Source organism: Topomyia yanbarensis, chromosome 2 (assembly GCF_030247195.1).
Source record: "Topomyia yanbarensis strain Yona2022 chromosome 2, ASM3024719v1, whole genome shotgun sequence".
Classification (NCBI taxonomy): domain Eukaryota; kingdom Metazoa; phylum Arthropoda; class Insecta; order Diptera; family Culicidae; genus Topomyia; species Topomyia yanbarensis.
The window spans coordinates 321512354-321534315 of NC_080671.1; the positions used below are offsets into that span (position 1 = coordinate 321512354).

Consider the following 21962-nt stretch of genomic DNA (forward strand, 5'->3'; position numbering starts at 1 on the left):
AACATTTGCTCCCCTTCATGAATTGATGGTATTACCGGATATTTCGTGTAGTCAACAGCAACACAGTTTGCCCGCATCGTGATATACTTTTGCTTGGCATTGTCACTCATTGTTTGTTCACGTATCACACACTAGGCAGAAGGAATCAATTTTTGCCAAGCGTCGCGCGGGTAAATTTGATTACTTGCCCTGCTATTGCAGCGGTACGATTTCTAGCTTCTGAACTGAGCGAGATGAGAAACCGAAGTGATCTCCGACTTCTTCTCAAGCTCGGAGGCAACTTATACGTAGATCGATAATCGTCGTATTGCACCCGGCGACCGTTTCTCAGTTTCCCATCCCTTGGTATGGTCGCATTACACGCCTTTGTTAGTAGTGCCGTGAACTCGTTCGCATTTAGGTTGAAGAGGATACCCTGAAATTCAAGTTCTTCGACGGACACGTTCCTGTGATAAATCGCTGTTTTCCATCTTCACTCGTTTATTTATCTCCTACATATTCATATTCATGTGTAGTTCATAGTCCTGTTATCAATGCTGTACCAAATCGCTTGGTGGTCGCTGTGGATATACACACACTTTTCAGTCCATCTTTCCGGTTACTCCAAGGCTACAAAAATTGACATCGATAATGGATTCCCGGTTCTTCCTGCGGTAAGTGCCGATGATACCATTATTTGTAAGATCTATATTTAGCTTTGCTAGAGCATTAATGATCGCTGATGGCCAGACAAAGTTTTTTTTTGATTCCAGCGTCTATCTCGAAAATTTCGCATGTTTCTGGTTCTTGGAATATTTCAGAATTAATGTCTCTTCGGCTTCTTGGAAAACGGCTTATTCAATTTTCACAAGCTTAGCCTTAAATGGAAGGTTTGGTAGCAGATTCATAAGAATCGCACATATGGCTGCGGAAATACGGTATGAATACTAAGATCCCATATGAAATCTTTAAATGTCAAAAACCTTTCGGTAAAGTTCATATATATTGAATATTGAATCATATATAAATCTCCAGGAGTCTGATTTGAATTCAGATTGTTTCCTTATCGAAATTATTTTCGAATGCAACGATCGATTATGTCTCTATCGACTGTTGCGTTTAAAATGGAATCGATTCAGAAGTCGGTCTGTATTAGCCTTTCCATGAGATGTTTGTTTGATAATACACAGATGGGTCCTTCCTTCCACGACCAGCAAACGTTTCATTCGATGTTGGACTGGATCGATGATCTCATTTAAACTTCACATTTACCCGAGAATGGTCAAAAAAAAAATTATCATGGGATGGTAATTTCTAAAACTACCATAATAGTTTTCAGTTACGTAAAGCAAAATCTGGAAGCTATTGTTGTTCTATAAAACGTGACAATTTTTTGAATTTTGGTTATTTTAAAAAAATTATTTGCCCCCTGATTTTTTTCAGCGATTTTGAAGGGGGGGGGGTGACATAATTTTTAAAAAATATTTGTGATGGCCTTAATAAACATAGTTTAATAGTGAATACCAAACAATATGTTTAAATTTCATATTTCATGGAAAGCAGGGATATATAACTCCGCCTTTAGGACAAAAAGCTTTGAGGAACGACCAACAATAGATTGCCTGATCACAACATAGCAGCAAGTTCATAAGGTGATCAGTTGTTTTGCAGTTACATGACTGTAGGATATCACACGAGGAAACTGGTTTGATGTGGGGTGCTAACGAGCAACAGATGAGAAAAAACAGACTAGGAGCTTATTGTTCACACTGGTCAAATGTTGGAACAGTGTAGTGAGCTGAAAAAGACGGCGGGACATAATGCGTCTCGATATCGCTTATAAGCCACTCTTCCGTGTTCTGTTTAGCAAACAACACCCATTGACAGATTTTTTTTTGTGATTACCACAGTGGGATACGACGGACCATTGCTTTATAACAATACTACTAGCGGGCTGGTGATCAAATTAAAAAATAAATTGAAGTATGTACTCGAAAATACGAAGAAATAGAACCATAACCACATGTTTACTGGTTTCATGAAAGACTTCGGAATTGGCGTCGATCACAGATTAGTGAAAGAGTAATAAGTTCTAACAAAATACTACTAATGCTTTACTATTAAATACTATGATGAAGAAAAGAAAATGGAAAATAACCCCACGCATGCTTACGTCGGGAAGTTTTTGGACATGTATCACGTATGAGAAAGACTCGCTAGAATGATCAGTAGACAACCTGCAAGGCGTCGTCTACTTTGGGGAAAGCGTTGCTCTCGCTGGAGGTATGCAATCGAGGAAAATATGTGTGCGGAGCGTGACTAAAAAGTGGCTTCCAGAAAATCTATAGTGCATTCGACCACGGTTTGCATCAAATAACCGGATTGTTCGGTTGCTATAAATAGTACTGTTTTACGAAAAAAATGGTTTCTTTCCTAATTATGTTTTCAATATGTATTTTGGTCCAGTCACAAACCCCGTGTTGCGGCAAAAATAATTATTAGTAGTTTTAGAACCATCATATGTTCCACAACACAGTATCAGTTGTCTTCTCGCTCAGCCGTATGATAAGAAGATACCTTTCTCATTGCGCTTTACCTATCTATCGTTACACATGTAGATGATAAGCAAAAAGGCCTTTTGATTGCCGATCGTATGATCGTGCCACTGAAACTTACTACCTACAGATGTAGAAAATACCAGAGCAGTTAGTCAGTAATAAAACGTTATCGAAAGCAGTCGAGTCTTTCTTAACCGATTTATATTCGTTACATTCTTTCTCGACAATTAAAGAGTTTTGATATCCACTAAATCGTGCCGCATGTGATTTGTTTCGCCGATATCACCTCCCGCCGCGTGTGCTAGAAAATTCCCGGTACGTGGACACATCAAAGAACTTGCATGAACAAAGTGGTCCTTCCAGCCGGATGTGTCGTGTACTGGTATTCGGAACAAGTCTCGTGAATATTCCTCGTGGCCGATTGAACGCGAACAATACTGCATTGTCGAAGCGAAGTGCATGCGGAATAATCGCCATTTTTGACGCTGAGTTGCTGCCCAATTAGTGCTGTTGCTGCCACATGTGGAGAACCGAGGACTGGGTCGACGAATATCGGACGGCGTGTATGTGAGCTGTTACCACGGAAATTTGAGGAAAGTACGGTAATTGTATGGTCTGTGGCTTCTCAATTGCATGTGGGGAAGACCGGTGGTTTGGGTTGAGAAATAGATGCGATGTTACAAGGAGGAATAATAAAGTTAAGTTGCATGCGAATTTCTATTTGTTGACAACTGTAGATGGTCTCTGTGGGTTAAAAGAAGTCGTCGGTCTTACATTCTGCTGGGTTTGCCATGCGAAGATTTCGAAATCTATCAGTGGAATGTACCGAACGAAATCATTTTAGCTGATCCGGATTTCAACAAAGCAGCAGAAATCGACATGATAATCGGTGCAGAGTACTATCTCGATCTGTTAGTGGACGGAAAAAGGAAACTCTGCGAACAAGGACCTACGCTACAAAATACTGTTTTCGGATGGATCGTTTCCGGTCGACTTACCGATTCGACATCTGCTTTGTCAACAGCAGCTGTATATCTGTGTTCGACTACAGCTCTCCAGGACCAAGTGACCAAATTTTGGGAATTGGAATCCTGTCAAGTGAAAAGTACATATTCGATCGAAGAAACACGGTGTGAGGAAATCTTTGAACAAACGACTACAAGAGACGATACAGGGCGTTTCGTAGTGACCCTGCCGAAAAAAGATTATGTCATCCAAAAGCTGGGTGACTCTAAAGCTTCAGCACTTCGACGCTTCATAAGTTTAGAGAGGCGGTTCGCAACGAATCCTGAAATGAAGACCTTGTACTGTGAGTTTATTCGGGAGTACCAGTACATGGGTCACATGCGAAAGGTTGACGATCAAGCCGTGGCACCCGGACCAGTTTATTATCTGCCACACCATGCCGTATAAAAACCGGACAGCACGACGACTAAATTACATGTCGTTTTCGACGCCTCTTCTCGGACATCCACTGGAATCGCACTCAACGACGGTTTAATGGTTGGTCCCGTTGTCCAAGATGACCTTATGTCTATCATAATTCGTTTCCGGATGCATCGTTTGGCACTCGTAGCTGACATAGCCAAGATGTATCGCATGATTAATGTACAACAATCTGATCAAGGATTGCAACGCATCATCTGGAGAGAATCAGAAAATGATCCAATTCAAACATTTGAATTGACAACCGTTACGTACGGGACCTCAGCAGCACCATACCTTGCCACTCGCTGTTTGCAAAGGCTGGCAGAGGACGGAGACAAATCGCATCCTGTAGCTGCTAAGGTTCTTAAAAAGGATTTTTATGTGGATAACATGATCACCGGTGATAGTAGCGTGAAGGAAGGAAGGAGCTTGATAAGGGAAATGAACAACTTGCTAGACAGCGCAGGATTTATTCTTCGAAAATGGAATTCGAATTGTAAAGAGATCTTGGCAGATCTTCCAGCAGGCCTCCGAGATCATAGAGATATTCTCGAATTAGATTCATCCACATCCACTGTAAAAACTTTGGGGCTTGCGTGAGAACCATGCACAGACTGTTTCCGCTTCGAAGTTCCGAGGTGGAACACATCGGCCATCGTTACCAAACGAGTTATTTTGTCCGACGCATCTAAACTCTTCGATCCGCTTGGACTTGTCGGTCCTGTTATAGTTCAAGCCAAAATATTTATCCAAACGCTGTGGAAGCTAAATTGCAAATGGGATGAACCACTTATGAAGGAATTCCAAGACTTTTGGCAAGAATATAGGCGAAACCTGATCGCTCTCGATTCTCTGACTGTGCCGCGATGGGTTGGACCACGCCAAGATTGTGTAAGTGTCGAACTGCACGGCTTTTGTGATGCCTCGGAAAGGGCGTATGGAGCATGCTTTTACCTTCGTTGCGTCTCATCCGACGGATCTGTTGCAGTACGCCTGCTAATGTCAAAGTCAAGAGTCGCTCCACTTGATGAACCAAAGCGAAACAAACGTAAGGAATCAATACCTCGACTGGAACTGTCATCGGCGCTGTTACTCAGTCATCTATTCCAAAAGTTCAGAAGCAACATCCCAACTACTACGATGCCACATTTCTGGACAGATTCCAAAATTGTCCAGTGCTGGTTAGCTTCGTCGCCATCACGATGGCAAGCCTTCGTTGGGAACAGGGTGTCTGAAATACAGCATATCACAAGATGCGGCGTTTGGCATCATGTACCTGGTACTGAAAACCCAGCAGATATTTTATCCCGTGGAATGACTCCGGTGCAGCTCCAGTATCAGGCAATCTGGTTCGATGGTCCGCTATGGATGCGTCAAGAAACCCCTACGTGGCCTGTGAACGATGATGTCAACTTCGAACAGTTCGAATCAGCCGTTTTAGAAGAACGTAGTGTAGTGTCATTAGCTCTGCAAGCACAACCTCCAAGCGAATTATTTTCCTTATATTCATCGTTCCCAAAACTCATTCGCATAGTTGCACTCATTCGTCGGTTCCGCTATAATGCGACAGAAATCAACAGAGGCAGTAGAATGATTGGGCTGATTAGTACAGAGGAGTATGATAAGGCTGTTATTCATTTAGTCCAACTGTCCCAGCGAGAAAGCTTCAGCCAGGAACTGCTCGATTTGGCAAGAAATGATGAGGTTCGAGAGTCATCAAAAATCTGTTCGCTACGTCCAAGGTTAGTGGACGGCATCATGCATGTTGGCGGCCGGCTGAGGGATGCGCCTGTGTCAGATAGTAGAAAACATCCGATGATAATTCACCACAATCATCCTCTTGCAATGTTGATACTCGCCCACTATCACACGAAGCTATACCATGCTGGACAACAGCTACTCATTGCGCGCGTTAGAGAACGATACTGGCCAACGCGAATTCGGGATTTAGCTCGGAAATTGATACATGGCTGCATCTCGTGCTTTCGCGCAAGACCACGACCTCTAGATCAGTTAATGGCGGACCTACCAGCAGAAAGAGTAACACCAGCACCACCTTTTCTACATGTCGGCGTGGACTACTGTGGACCGTTTTTATTCACCTATGCGAATCGTCGGAGCAGCCCTAAGAAGTGTTTCGTGTCCATATTCGTCTGCCTCGTCACAAAAGCGGTACATCTGGAACTGGTGCAAGATTTGACTACAGAAGCGTTCTTAGCTGCGCTTAAGCGCTTTGTAGCCCGGCGAGGGCATCCAACAGTCATGATGTGTGACAACGCGAAAAATTTTGTGGGAGCCAATCGAGAGCTAGATGAACTCCGAAGGCTCTTTGAAGGTCAACAGTTTCAACACGTGATAACGAGAGAAACAGCCGTCGAACGGATTGAATTTAAGTTCATCCCTGCTAGAACGCCCAATTTTGGTGGGCTATGGGAAGCTGCCGTAAAGAGCTTCAAAACTGCATTGAAGAAGACAGTCGGACCACGGACACATCAAAGAACTTGCATGAACACCCCGAAAAGTGTTAATAATTTTTTTCCTACAGAAAGTCGATTTTCTATTTTATACTTGATTCTCGACGTTGCTCAGAAGTTGTTCAGAAGTTTTTGCTTTTGCCCCAGAGATCAACTTGATATCTACTATTGATAGAGATTTTTTTATAAATTGAGAAAGTATTTTTTTGGTAAAAATCTAGGTGAGAATTCATTGTCCTGAAAAAGTAGATATCATAAAATAATTTAAAAAAATAAAGGTGAAAAAATATTTTTGAAACCTAAAGCCTACAGTGGAAAAAATACATCACAAATACTACAAATGCATTGACCGGTAGCAAGGCCATCCAGATTTTTAATGCATTAAAATTTACGTCATTAGTGGGGCATAATCCATTACCAAATCCTTGCAAGATAGAAAAAGAAATAATTTTTGTTTTTTATATATCTCACAATGAAATTTTTATAGATTTTTTCCACCGGCACTTTTTTATTGGTTTATTTATTTTTTATTTTTTCATTGAAACATTCTTGAGTTTTGGATCTCCAAGAAAAATTTTGTTGGTCTTATAACAACTGAAGCAAGGCAACTTTATAGCAGGCGGCCTGTTAAATTGAAACAGCTCGTATGTTAAGATCCATTCTGATTTGTTCTATTCTATTCCAATTCTTACACAGCCAGCTTTGAAAAGCATCCTGAAAAACACTGCAGTTATTCTGAAGTGTTTTTCTTGTCAACATTAATATTTGAGGCATATTTTCATATGTCGTAAATATTAAAATGGCCAGGCCTACTGTGCAGAGTTGGGTTCGAATATGTTTCAAAATTAGACGGCAATTGAATTATTCATTTAGTGAATAATTTAATTAACGAATCGTTTTGTATCTTGAGCGAGGAAGAAACGAGGACAACCGTACCGACCATTTCAGTTTAAAGGGGATATAATAAATCGATGGGAGTGACTTGGCTAAGAAGGGTAATGTCACTCCTTTGGTCCTTTGGGATGGGACAGAGGTATTTACACCTTACCCTGGCTAATAAGCCTATGATAAAGCGCCTTTACTCGCTCTCAAACTCTGAAATGAAAAATAAAGCAAAAAACTAATGTTGGCAACACATTTTTGCGTTGCTGCCAGGAACGTAATGGACTGGACGTCACTTTCATTCGAATGTTGCCAATTCTATAATATAAACGGGACAACACCACATGCTCCGAAACAACGAGAATCCGCAATTGAAACATTAGGTAAACTAAATTCGGAATTGGGGAAAGAATATTAAAAGAAAGGTTCACAGAAAGCCATAATAAGAGGTTCGCACTAGAAGAACGACTGGTGAATCCGGTTTTCCAACCAGAACAGACGAATATCCAAACAATTCTTGAATGTTGACCTTTGGCAGTTCGGCTGCTACAGTATACAAGGACCTAAATTTCTTTGCGATCTGCTTAGAGCGAATAGGGTCATGCGCAAAAATTCTATAAGTCCATGCAAACAGTACTAGTGAACTGGTGACAAACTTAGGTTACAGTATCAGTTAAGAACCTAATACAAAACTATGGGTACAATGCAAAACCATGCTGTTAGATAATCACAAAATAAATTAGATAGCTCTCACCCTATTGCAGAACTCCTCTCAGTGTAATCCTATTTTTCAGCTGCCTGGATGGTGTTTGTTTTCTTCCACTTTCTGTAAACACACCTTGTCAGGAACCGATCTTATTCTACGCAGAATAAGCCAATCAGAGATAGAAATATTCCTCTCACACGCGCACATTTATTTTACAAATAATTTCTAAGACACTATTATTTTCCCATTCCGTTATTGGTGTACGAAAAATGTATGAATTTTCAAGAGCACTTAAATTTGCGTAAGATTTAATCAACGCCTACGTAGATTCTTCTGATAAGATCTATTCTCATTTTTAACAAAATTTCCCCAACATAATTCTTAAAATCGGCAAAAAAGTCCAAGTTAGAAACATTTGAAGCTCTGCGAAAGTAGAATCGTTATGATTCTTCTCATCCGGTAGGGGAGACTGAGGAGACTTGATCCCCGGGGAGACTTGATCCCATCATTGTAACTCAAAGGCGGATCAGAATACATTAATCGAATATACTATAAAGTTGCGTAGTTTTATCTAAACATAAATTTCATTAACACAGAAAAAAGAAATTGGACTTTTGTGTAACCGAATTTTTACCGATTTAAAAAAAAGTCTCAGAAGAACTGAAGAAGATTTATTTTTCAAATTTTCAAACTTTTATAAAATTGATACTCTACTTTTGCATACAGAATTACAGGAGAATGTCAATTATATGAATACGTTATGATTGAGCTGATTCTTTTGTTCAACTATATTTTTACTAAAGTTTGCTGAAATAGATGCTATGGGTTCACTTGATCCCTTCAAATTCGTGGAGATTTGATCCCCTTCGCTATACTTCATACACACCACTGAAAATAACCAAATTCACACCAGAACAATTGAAGTCATTGTTGTCATAAAAAATGTCAAAAATGAACGCTTCATCGTAAAGAAACATAACTGTAATTGTTTACTACAGTATACGCAGCAACCATTCATCCCACATTTGACGTTCCTCAACCATTTGTAGAATTTGTAGAATTCGTAAAAAAATCAGGTGAGAGATGCGTAATATGTAGTAACAAAAATAACAATATCTAATCATAACAATTTAATCAATACTACAATCCATTTATAAAATTGAATGGGGTAATGTACCAGTTTTTGTCCTATTAAGAAGGGTACCACATTATTACTACAATAATTTTATTATTTCAGCTTCTTTGATTTGTTATTGGGTCCATTTTTTTATTTCGATTATAGAGGTTTTAACGTTAAGGTCATTCGCCTCTTATTAAGAGCCAATATAATAACAAAATTGTCTTGAGAATGGTGAAAATCTTCTGTTTGAGCGCAGCAAAATCTCTAATCGAGTACCCCCATTATCGCAATACCATTTGAGTCAATGCGTTGAGCAAAGATGGCACACGCTGCTCTAACCAAAGGCTTCAGATGGGTAGGATGATAGTAGAAACAGGGCAAAAATAAGCTTATTACCCTACATGCTCTTTTAAACACGTTTTCATAAAGGAATCAAGTGTCCACAAATTAGGGATCGAGTCTCTACTAATCTAATAATTTTACATTTTTTTGTTGTTTTCCAGAAATGCTCATAGCTCATGTCCAATATAATATTTCCATGTAATTTTTTTATGATTATTAGTCATCCCTAGAAACAATATAAAACTACAAAAAAAATAGATAGTTTTTTATCATTCCACGGAGTTGGACTGAAAAATAAAAAGGGGATCAAGTCTCCTCAGTCTCCCCTACAGTGCTCTTTGTGGTTGGTTCCGCTTTTCCGGCTTTTCATTGCACTTTGTTTACAATGTCTTTCTCTTGAGACCTCGTGCAAAAATTTTGCGAAAAGTTAAGGTTTTCATCACTGGATGGAAAAAAGAGAGAATTAATTCTGCCCAAAAGAAATGAAAAGCCGAGTATGATGATCACGATGGCCAAAACTATGTGTGCAGTACAAACAGATTACAAGTAATGTTTGTCTGCTGTCCAGAAGGTGCCATCGTGTCATCGAAGCGGTTCCGGAAACTGCATCAGGACTTCATGACGGCTTACAAAGTTAATCCAGGAGTTTCGGACTTGGGTGTGGGAATTTTTCTTCAAGTATAGATCCACCAAGCAATCGAACTGTACCGTAAAGCAAAGCATTACGGCCAAAATCGCGGGTCTGAAAGACAGATCTGATCAAAATCAATAAATGCAATAAACGGCTTTTTGATAATTTAAACGCAAGGCTGTCCCCTTGTTGGTAGTTTTTCATAGTCTGCTTTATTCCATTTAAAAATCTTACGAGCTAACCTAGCTAACCTGACTTAAACTATTCTATGTTCATCAAAATGGGAGGAGTCAGTTACAATTTCAAAGTACATAATTATGTACGGGTAGCGTAAAAAAGGGAAAACAAATCAATGAATAAGTATGGGTGCCTTGGTTGCTATCGGTGCTTTTGTTTGGTTACGCTGTTTATTTGTCGCCTCTGCATAATAATGACCTAGTGAGAATGTTGCTATAACAAGTGGTGCGACCCAGAATGGTTTAACTGGAATGCGCCCATCTGGTTATGCAAGTTGGATTTGAAAACGATCGTTCAAGTAATTTACGATCTGTGGGAAAATATGAGTGTGGCCTCGTTTCAAGTGGCCTGACTAAAGGGTATGTTAAATTTGGTTTTTATGACCTGTGACCTGAGAAGGATTCACATTGGTGCATGTAGGGATTGGTTTTGTGGGAATAATTTGTGATGCTAGAAAGTAAGTCCGTTACAGGCTGATAAAACGTATATCAAATTTGACTTTAAACTGTTTGTTGCGGACATATTTGCTGGAAAAAGTGTGTGATCTGATAGTTAATTTGCAGTTATGACCGAAAAACTCCGATTTCCATCACAATATGACCCGAGTTATACATCAAGGATGGTCTGAAACGCGTCTAGTGGCTAATTAGGTCTCACCGGGACCCTTCCAAGTTTTTGCCAGATTTGAAGAGTAGCCATTGCGCGATAGCTGTACCGGAATAATGACGTCAACGTCCATGAGAATGGGTTGAACTTCCTAAACTGCCTGGAATTATATACAATCGAAGTATATAGGAATTCCCCCCAATCCAAATCTATACACTCTATAAATATATAGAATGGAAACATGGCTAAGGATGCTATTTCAATGACTAGATACTGGTTTTTTCATTGCGCAGTTGTGTAGCGTACCCCAGCTCGGTGTGGTAGTGTGATAAAAAATCACAGCCACTTTTTCAAAAGCACCATCCAGCTAAGCCGATGGTTTTTCCAGCAGGTATTTTGCATGAATTGAATCGTGATGACCTAATAAATCGACTGATATTCTTCTTTTAGAGTTTTGAAAAGGTTTAAATGGATAATCTGGTGGCAAAGCTGAACACAATTTTTCTTACGCATACTACCAAGCCTTGAGGTAACTTGAGCCTTAACACTTTTCAACCGAAATTTTTTCACCCCGCATTAACACCCAGCCACCAACCGTAGGTTTTCGTTCAGTAGACTAATCCAGCAAACACAATAAGTAATTGTATGCTACGTGGAAACTCATGCCGCGAATAAATCTGGCAGTGAACCCGTAAAGTATTGTGCTACTTTCCCTGCATACCACTTTATCGTGAGAATTCCCGCTTCCAACAAAGCTGTGACCCGAAGGAGCACGGTGTGAATGGACACGGTAGGGCACATGGCAGCAGATTTCAATTGGTATCTGTTTTCCTTTCCTTCTGCCTGGCTTTGCGCGTGGAACGGTAAGTGAAATTTATGTTTCCTAAGTGCACATATCTATCCACCGAAGGCGGCCGCGGTGGCGAGAACGACGATGGGCCCGACTGATTCCTCTCATCTATATTCAGCGGAACTCCATTTTGCCATAAAATCCATTACCATATTCATAGCATGCAGTCAGTCCAAACCATACTATAGGAAATGGTTCCAGCGATAGAAGAGTGCTAACTTTTATTGAGTCTCGGTATACGGATATCCTATCTACCTACAGCTTGAGAGGTCCTAGCCTTGAGCGAAACTTTTCCGCGCTGGAAGTAGTTGACAGCTAGTCGGAAAATAAAGGTATAGTTGTTTCGCCGGATTCCCGGGAGGATTCAACAGTCGCTGACGACTGGCTGGCTATCTATAGCTGTCCTTGAGCTGCCCGAAACCAGTCCGGTTTCTTTCGTAGTTTTAACAACAGATATATTTTGAGTGTAGTGAATTAAACAACACGGCTCTTAATTGCCTCAATTCCGAATAGCGGTAATACTAGAAAAGGTCAACTTAGAAAAAATACCAAATGCACTTGAATATGCTCTGGAACAAAATGGTACTCGACCTGTGCAGTGTATGCGGTTTCGATCTTAAGCAGAAGTTGAGTTGCGCGAGAAGATGGTAAAACATGATTCAATTTCACTTCGAAGATGATGTTTCTAGCACGGGAAATATGAAAGGAAACAGCCCTCCATGCTTGGCTAACGATTGAATTGCAATGATTGGCAGCTGATGGCAAGGCAAAGGCGTAAAACTTAGTTGGATGAAAATGTGAATTAGAGTGAGTGCTACCGCACCGTCTCTATTCGGAAGCGTTTATCCTGCATGCACGGGCACACATCCGATCTTCAATATAGGAAGAAATGGTTCATGATTTCTTGAACATGCTGTACTTTCATATTATGAAAATACGTTATGAAGAATTGATTCACGATTGTTTCCGTCGCTATATTTCAGAAGAATTACTACATAATCCGAGTTCAGATGAGAGCACAAACAATAAACAAGAAATTTGGTCATGGCAGAGTTTACAAACAGTACGATTCTCGCAACCTCATTGAATAACTAAACAACTAGGCTGGCGATGTAATTCCTTAATACATCAGTCCTTCGAATTGCTCTAATGGATTTTATTTTTATGGTGATTTTATATGCTATAAAATGTAATATTAGTTTCCACTGAAGGCAGTGCATATTTCAGTATGTGTAATTGAAAGGTAATACATTAGAATTTTGTCTAAGAAGTTCAAATTCCTAACCTCAATCATTAAACTGCATATTAGCTCCGAAAACTGTATGCACATTTCCTTGCTTCTCGTGCACTCACAGGAATTGTCAAGTTCAAGGAAAAATTGTATGACAAATCGAGAAAGGGGCCACCCATAAATGACGTAGCATTATATGGGGGAGTTTTGCATATTGTGATGATGTGTGACGACAGGGGGGTAGGGGATCATGTCGTAGCTTTTTTAAAGGGGAATAACTAACATAGCTTTTCATTTTTTTTTTAAATTGCGGTGACAAGGGGGGGTAGAGTTACCGTCAAGCTACGTAATTACCAGGGGAGGTATTTAGAAGTTTGTGACGAAATGTTACAATGGTGGAGGGGGGTGTTTAAAATCACTCAAAAAATGCTACGTCATTTATGGATGGTCCCAAACATTTAATTCTATAAAAACATCAGTGAGATTTGTGCATTCCTACATCACCAAAAATGTATTTCGCTATATGAATGGCTGGTGTCCAAAAGGGGCTAACCCTCATTTTGCTTTTTTTACAGGACATGGAAAAAACTTCCGCATTTCCAAATTAACATCGGTTTTATTTCAAAAATACATTATTTTATTAGTAGTCCATTGACTCATGTTGTTTACGAAAAAAAACCTGTTTTAATCCACCTAGTGGTGCAATTGTGCCTTTGTCCAAACTACGAGCTATGGAGCTGGTTATGTTCAGTACAATGGTGGAAATGTATATTACATATTCAGTACGATTTGCACATAGTACATACAATGGATCGACTGCCACGATTTTGAGATACTATGTGTCGACACTGAAACATCGCTTGAAACCAGCGGCGAATCAAGGAGGAAGATCCGTTAAGAAATTTTAAAGTAGCAACCCCTTACTGCATACTCCTACCTAAGCCTAGGCCGGGATTAGGTTGACGAATTTTAGTGCGATTGCATAACCTTTCTATATGAGAAAGGCAAAAATGTGCCAAAGTCAAAAAAGTCAATTCTCGTAAAAAAAAATTTCGAGATTACATCAAATCTCAACGTTTCATACATTTTAAAGTCATTTGGCATCCAAAATACAAATTCGATTTTGAAATTTTCCCTTACTCCCCCCTTCGAGAATTTTTCATTTCAATTCATATGGGAATTTGCTGTGTGGTCGCACTCTTCAACCCGTATTTCCGGAACCAGAAGTCCAATCAACAACAAAATTCAATAGCAGCCAATGGGAATGTTGTACCTTTCATTTGAGACTAAGTTTGTGCAAATCGGTCCAGCCGTCTCTGAGAAACAGAGGTGACATTTTATTTCCACATACACATATACACACACATACCAACATACGCTTATCGCCAACCGCAGCCAACAAGCTTATGTCGACCGGTAAGATCAAAATCGGTTGGTCGGTGTGCTCGTTGCGATTGGTCACTAGAGCCACTAAACAAATGGAGAGGTGTTTCAGGTGGCTGGGTTTCGGCCATCAGCCAAGAAACTGTAGAAGCCCGGACAGATCTGATCTGTGCAGAAAATGTGGGGAGAAGGGACACATTGCTAGAGACTGTACAAAGCAACCGAAGTGCTTGCTCTGCACAAATGAGGGCGGAAAAGACCACATGACGGTAGGCTTCTTATGCCCAGAGTACAAAAATGCGAAGGCAGGCCAATAATGATGGAGGTTACCCAGCTTAATCTCAATCATTGTGACATTGCACAGCAACTGTTGTGGAAGTCAACAGAAATGAAGTGCGACGTTGCAATTATTGCAGAGCCCTTTCGTATCCCTCCCGATAACGGTAACGGGTGGTGGATAGTGCAGGGATGGTGGCAATCCAAGTGATGGGTGGTTTCCCTGTTTAAGAAGTGGTAGATAGCACACACGAAGGTTTCGTGATCGCCAGGATAAACGGCGTATTCGTGTGTAGCTGGTATGCTCCTCCACGGTGGACATCAGAGCAATACAACCGGATGCTGGACGCATTAACCGACACGTTAGTCGGGTGAACGCCGGTTGCTATAGGAGAAGATTTCAACGCGTGGGCCGTGGAGTGGGGTAGCAGGCTGACCAACGCACGAGGTTACAGCCTATTGGAAGCACTGGCGAAGCTGTGTAACGAAGGTTTCGCTAGCACATTCCGTAAAGACGGTTGGGAATCCATCATCGACGTAACATTCAGCAGCGCGTCGCTGATGGATGACATGAATTGGCGAGTTAGTGAGCAGTATACACATAGTGATCACCAAGCCATCCACTACACCATTGCTCGGCGAAATCGTACGGTGACGCCGAGAGTGAGGACTGGCGAGCGGAAGTGGAAAATAAAGGAATTCGACAAGGATCTTTTTGTGGAAGCACTTCATGCTGACAGCGTCACTCCAATTCCGAGTGCCGATGAGCTGTCGGAAACAATAGCTAGGGCATGCGATATAACAATGCCGAGGAAAATGGAGCCGAGGAACTTCCGGCGTCCGGCGTACTGGTGGAACGAAAGGCTAAGCATCCTCCGGGCTACTTGCCTAAAAGCCAGAAGACGCGTTCAGAGAGCAAGATCTGAAACAGTCAGAGTAGAGTGTAAGGTAACATTCCGGGCGGCCAGGGCCGCTTTTAAACGTGAAATAGTGCTAAGCAAGTCAGCCTGCTACAAGGAGCTGTGCAGAGAAGTAGACGCTAACACCTGGGGCAATGCTTACCATGTCGTTATGGCCAGGATCAAGGGTCCAATGACGCCAGTCTAAATGTGCGGCGACAAGCTGAAAATTATCGTGGAGCGCCTTTTCCCGAAGCACGACCCAACCGCATGGCCGCTTACACCGTACGCTGATGCAGACGGTGGAAATGCAGGTGACAATCGGGTTTCCAACGACGAGCTCCTTATAGTGGCAAAAGGGCTGAAAGCGAAGAAAGCTCCCGGGTCGGATGGTATCCCCAACGTGGCACTGAAGACTGCGATCCTGGTGTTTCTGGACATGTTCAGGATAGTCCTACAGAAATGCCTGGACGATAGCTACTTTCCGGATAGATGGAAGATCCAGAAGGTGGTGTTGCTGCCAAACCCAGGGAAACCACCAAGAGATCCAGCATCGTATCGGCCTATATGCCTGCTGGATACTCTCGGTAAACTCCTGGAAAGAGTCATCATCAACAGGCTGATGACCTACGCTGAAAGTGAGAACGGACTATCGCAGAGATAGTTCGGGTTCCGAAAAGGAATATCGACGGTGTACACCATCCGCATAGTCATCGCGAACGCGGAGACTGCATTGAAGCAAAAGAGAAGGGGTAATCGTTACTGCGCCGTGGTAACGATAGACTTGAAGAATGCGTTCAACAGTGCTAGCTGGAGAGCCATCGCCGAAGCGCTGCATACGGACTATCTGTTCAAGGTTCTGAAAAGTTACATTCAGAACCGAGTACTGGTCTACGAAACGAACACAGGGCAGAGGTCGATTAGGGTAACGGCGGGAGTACCTCAGGGCTCCATACTCGGCCCAACGCTCTGGAATATTATGTACAACGGAGTCTTAACACTGGAACTGCCCAGGGGAGTGGAGATCGTCGGCTTTGCAGATGATGTTGTCCTGACAATAACGGGCGAGACCCTTGAGGAGGTGGAGATGCTGAAGGCAGAGACAATAGGCATCGTGGAAACCTGGATGGCTAGCGTCAAGTTGCAGCTGGCTCACTACAAGACTGAGATAGTGCTGGTCAGCAACCGTAAGCAAATCCAGCGTGTCGCGATCAGCGTCGGGGGATAATCCATTCCATCGATGCGCGCGCTGAAGCACCTGGGTGTGATGGTTGAATTACAGCTGCCATGTCGACAATGAATGTGAGAAGGCTGCGAGGACAACTAGCGCATTGGCAAGGATCATGCCGAATCACGGAGGGGCAAGAGGCAGCACGAGACGTCTCCTGGCGGGTGTCTCATCCTCAATACTGAGATATGGCGTAACGGCCTGCGCTGAACTCAAAGCAAACCCGGACGAAGTTGACAAGCACTTTTCACTTCATGGCTGTTCGTGTCGCGAGTGCGTACAGAACGATATCGTCGGAGGCGGTATGCATAATTGCCGGGATGATTCCCATCTGCATTACTCTGGATGAGGATGTAGAATGCTACCAGCGGAGAAATGAACGTAATGCAAGGAGACTGGTTCGAGTGGACTCGTTGGCTAAATGGCAGTAAGAGTGGGATAATCCGGTAAAAGGAAGGTGGACCCACCGACTCATCCCAAATGTGTCTACTTGGGTGCATAGGAAGCATGGAGAGGTGAACTTCCATCTGACGCAGTTTTTGTACGGGCATGGATGCTTCCGGAAATACCTACATCGGTTTGGACACGCTTCGTCACCCCTTTGCCCGGAGTGTGTGAACGTGCAAGAGACACCGGAACACGTGGTTTTCGACTGCCCCAGATTCGAAGAAGTCCGAAGGGGTATGCCTGATATAACAGTGGACAATATCGTCGAAGAGATGTGCTGCGACGAGCATATCTGGGACGCTGTCAACAGAGTTGTTATGAGTATACTGTCCGAGCTGCAAAGGAAGTGGCGAAGGGACCAACAAAGTAACGACATTGGTTAGAACGCCGCAGTGGAACCACAAATAGGGTTTCGGGAGAAATTCCGCCGCCGGGAAACTCACCGACGGTGTAGACTGGGTCTACCGCCGGGGACCAGTTGAGTAGTACGCGGTGTAGCACCGGGCTCGAGTCGTCGGGGCGCCAGCGAACCGGACGTCAGGCTTCACCGGAATCGCCGGACCGACCTCGACACTCTACCGGGTAGCTCGTGAGTAGGCTAGATTTACCGTCGGGGATTAGACCGAGTAGACCGCGTCGAATAGTCAGAAGTGGGTCGTTGGGGCGCCAGTGAACCGGAAGCTACGCTCCACTCGGAATCGCTGGATGGACCTCAGCATCTGCTGGCTGGCCGTTGAATAGGCTAGGTCCACCGCCGGGGACTGGACCGAGTAGACGAGGCGGGGAGCTTAATGGGTATCGGTTTCGGGGGAAATTCCTCCGTCGTGGACCTATCGGTCGGAGTAGGATGAGTTCACCGTTGAACACTATCCAAGCGGATCGTGATAAGGCCGGGAGCTGAATGATTCACGGAAACATGAGCTGCATGGCTCAGGGAATCAACACCTAAACGGTTCACCACAGGGACGAGAAATAAACGGCGACGTAATGGGTGGATACAAGAAGCAGGAGAGAAATCGAGAGTTAAAACAAAGCTCATAGGTCGTGCCACTCCATGAACCAAGCGAGGCTCCGAGATAGAGCAGCAGAAAGAGGTGCGACGAAAGCGCAACGAACCCCCCCCCCCCACGAAGTAATACGATGACGTAGTTCCTTGGGGAAGAAGGGCGTAAAAAGTAAGGAATGTTTTTAGTGGTTAGGCACGAACGTCAGTCGTGAGTCCCATACAGTGCCAATACACTACAGGCCAGACTTTTGAAGCTTTTTTAACCTTACTATGAAAAAAACACAGACAAACTGAGTCGAATGGCATATGATTGGCCGGGATTGGGTTGACGATTTTTAGAGCGAATGCATAACCTTTCTATATGAGAAAGGCAAAAGATCATTACATGTACTACTTATCAATTCACGAGCATTTTCGTAATTAAGAGGAGGGGGTCTAACTTCGGGGGTACCTAGCGTCCAAAACGGGGGTAACTCATAATTCACACGTCCTTTCCTTATCTTTCGTTTAAGAGTTATGGTGCCTTTGGTGAAGTTGTTGCATGCCATCTTGCGCTTTATTTGTACATTTATTATTAGTTCGAAATTCAGTCGCTAGGGTGGCACTGTAATGTACTTTCTAATGGAACGAAATAGAAAGATGATGTTCACGACAATGATTTTTTTCAGATTTGTATTTGTATTTGTCATATATACAGCAACAGGAAATTCAAAGCCCCAATCAGTGGTGCAAACTTTTATTTTCAAATGCCAGCTTTCAGCTCAATCAAACCCAACCATCATTATCGTTGACGCAGAGTTGGGTGAGACAAATTAAAGTCGAAAACAGATGCGACCCGGTTACAGATCCTTTGTAGACCTGTAATGGCTCCATGTATGCTATAATATTAATGCGTCAAAATGGCAATCGAAGTTGTTACGCGTTGTTCGAGGTGCGACATTTATGTTAATTTGTTCCAAGATGGCTGGGCAATCCAGATGACCTTGCAAAGTGTCGGCAACGATCAGAGCCCTTGCTGTATTCCTTCAAACAAGCAGGGGTTCCAAACTTATCAACTGGCACTGGCTTTCGTAACTTGGCAGACGGATAGGATCTCTCCACGGCAACCTACGAAGCGGAAAACGTAAAAAGCGTCGTTGCACGGACTCGATTCTCTCAATACCGCTGTTATAGTTTGGGCTCCAAACTTCGCAACAGTACTCCAGGATTGACCGCGACAAAGAGCAGTGCAGCGATTCGAGACAATAGATATCTGTAAAGTTTTTGGCTATCCTGAGGATGCATCCCTGCATTCGAAATGCTTTGCTAGCTGCATAAGAGAAGTGCTGTTTAAATGTAAATTGCGAATCTAGTATCACTCCTAGATCCTTCACCTGACTAACGCGTTAAATTTCAGTATCCAGTAAACGGTAGTTGAAACAAACCGGGTCTTTTTTTTTCGTAAGAACGATATCACCGACATCACTGTCGTTGGAATAATCTACAATCTTCAGTAGAGCGGATGAGAAGAAACATCTTGAGATCGTCTACGAAGGACTTCCAGCAAGATGGAAAAATGCCACTGGTAATAGACGTCGATGTGCCTTTTCAAAAGTACTGAAGGGAAACCGTCGGGTCCCGGATTGAAGGACGATTTAGGCCGAGAACAAGCTCTGGTTTCGTTGACATCGAAAGCACTCAGAGTTTGGCTTACGGCTGGAACTGGACTAACAGCGAGTTCAATTTGATCAACCGTTAAGGTTAACCGTCTGTAAACATATTCGCAAATTTCTCCGAAAATAGTCTGCAGATATCTTAGGATGTGGTAGCTGTGCGGCCATTGAAAATCATAGATGACTGCAATCCAGATTCTTTGCGCAGTTCATTCACATATTTCCAGAAACGTTTAGGGTGTGACTTGAGATTGCGCTGAATGTTTTGCTGATATCGAAAGAAACAATCTTGACTAGGTCTTTTATAAGCATGGTTGAGACTGGCGTAATAGTTTCTAAGTGGGATTGGGCGATACTTAGTAAACCTCCACAGAGCAGCTCTCCTGTCGAATCGTGCTTGTTTGCCAAAGAGGACTGGTTTGTTGATTATGAACTTTATTTGAGACGTGCCAGTCAATTACATAATTCAAAACGTTGGACAATATTTGAACTGCGCTATCAACATCTTCTGAGTCCTGAATATTTATCCAATCGAGGGTGAAGAAAAAGTTAGCGATACTGCAATGATCAGCTTTATGGAAGTCGTAGGAAACGTGTACCGGAGAAACATCGAAGTCATGCGCTAGGGTGCGATCTATCGTGGCGATCAATGGAGGATGATGTGCAACTGGTTTCGATAGTGGAGAGGGAGCCATCACTACAGATGTAGCCTGATCGCTGACAAAACAAAGATCAAGTTGACGGTTATTCTCGTTGGTAATAGTATTAATTTGCAGTAACGTTGCTGAGCTGTAGCTATCAAGAAGCCTCACCGCCCCTGAGTGAAGAACGGAGTGATCGGAATCCGGGTAAAGGAATCCGTTGCAGGAAGATCTCCACAAAATACTGGGAAGATTGATATCTCCTAGTACGATGATCTCGTCAACCGATTCAGACTCTTTGAGAATAGTAAAACCTGAGCTGCAGTGTGCATCAACATAATCGATGTCACGGGCTCGATCGGGTGGGACGTACAACGCACACAAGTATAACTTACGGTCACCAAGCTCGATAATCGTCCAAACCTGCTCGAGAAAATCCCAGCAAGCTTTCTCTTGCCAACGACAACTCTTGCCTTCAAACTGCGATTAACTGCTACTAATACACCAACTCCAGTAGGTTTTCGGCTATTTTTATAGTCCCGGTCGTAACCAAAAACCTCATATCCAGTACCGAACACCTGACTAGGAAGCGTGTCATCGTTTAACCACGTTTTGACGAAGACGATGATGTCAAAGCCCTTATCGGAGACTGCAAGGCGATATTCTTCAACGGTTGAATTGATACCACCACCAACGTTTAGGTAGTATAATATCAGCTTTTCCCGTCGTTGAGCAAGGCTCGAAATCGAAGGGCTTTGAGGCAAGGAAAAGCTCACAGATGCATTATACTTGGCTGCTGCAGGTTTCCGGAAGACCCTTCGTCCCAACTCCATCACAGGACCGGGATGGCTGCTGGTCGTTTGTTGGATGGGCTCAACTATGGTGGAGGTACTGAGGGCTTCCTCAAAACTGGTGGCAAATATGCGTCCCGGTGACCGAAGAGACGAGATTTCGTGGGATGTATGCAATGCAGCTGGACTAGGTACAGCTGTAGGTTGCTGGCAGGAAAGACGGAATCTGGTGCTGATACGAAACAACTAACGGTGAAATGGAATCTGGGAACATTTCAGCGCTTAAACTACTCGAAATGGCTATAAAGGTTCCGCGGTAGGAAGTTTGGAAGACCCTTTCTCCACTCCCGCACACAAGACTGGACGCTGGCTGCAGTAGCTGGACTGTGACGGAGGGATCGAGGGCTTCCATAAAACATGCGGCATCCCGTCCCGATATCTTATTATCAAAATCTAACCTGCTTTGGTTGGTCCAAATTAAATTCTCGAACGAGCATTCCAGTTGGCAAAGTAGATGCTGTGAATGCAGTGTCCTTTAGTTGGCTCGGAAGCTCAACTCGGAACGAGACGAAATTGAGCTTCGTGAGATCGGTAT

The 21962-nt window shown here is 42.9% G+C and overlaps 2 protein-coding genes across 2 annotated transcripts; both read left to right on the top strand.

Moving 5' to 3' along the window:
• The first annotated feature begins 3416 nt into the window (after positions 1–3416).
• On the top strand, positions 3417–3950 carry LOC131680565 (uncharacterized). Its single transcript, XM_058961280.1, has one exon. It carries the CDS (start codon positions 3417–3419, stop codon positions 3948–3950), a length of 534 nt encoding a protein of 177 aa, XP_058817263.1.
• A 177-nt stretch (positions 3951–4127) lies between these two features.
• Positions 4128–19779, top strand: LOC131680566 (uncharacterized). Its single transcript, XM_058961281.1, has 3 exons — positions 4128–4461; positions 4597–6407; positions 19729–19779. Exons 1-3 carry the CDS (start codon positions 4128–4130, stop codon positions 19777–19779), a joined length of 2196 nt encoding a protein of 731 aa, XP_058817264.1.
• The last annotated feature ends 2183 nt before the right edge of the window (positions 19780–21962 follow it).

What these genes read in the sequence shown, in the direction of transcription:
- LOC131680565 (XM_058961280.1), top strand. Translation starts at nt 3,417, where the DNA reads ATGATAATCGGTGCAGAGTACTATCTCGATCTGTTAGTGGACGGAAAA.
- LOC131680566 (XM_058961281.1), top strand. Translation starts at nt 4,128, where the DNA reads ATGTATCGCATGATTAATGTACAACAATCTGATCAAGGATTGCAACGC. An exon ending in TCGAAAATGGAATTCGAATT is followed by an intron (nt 4,462 to 4,596) that starts GTAAAGAGATCT and finishes TCCGCTTCGAAG; the next exon opens with TTCCGAGGTGGAACACATCG. An exon ending in GTGGGCTATGGGAAGCTGCC is followed by an intron (nt 6,408 to 19,728) that starts GTAAAGAGCTTC and finishes TTTTTTCGTAAG; the next exon opens with AACGATATCACCGACATCAC.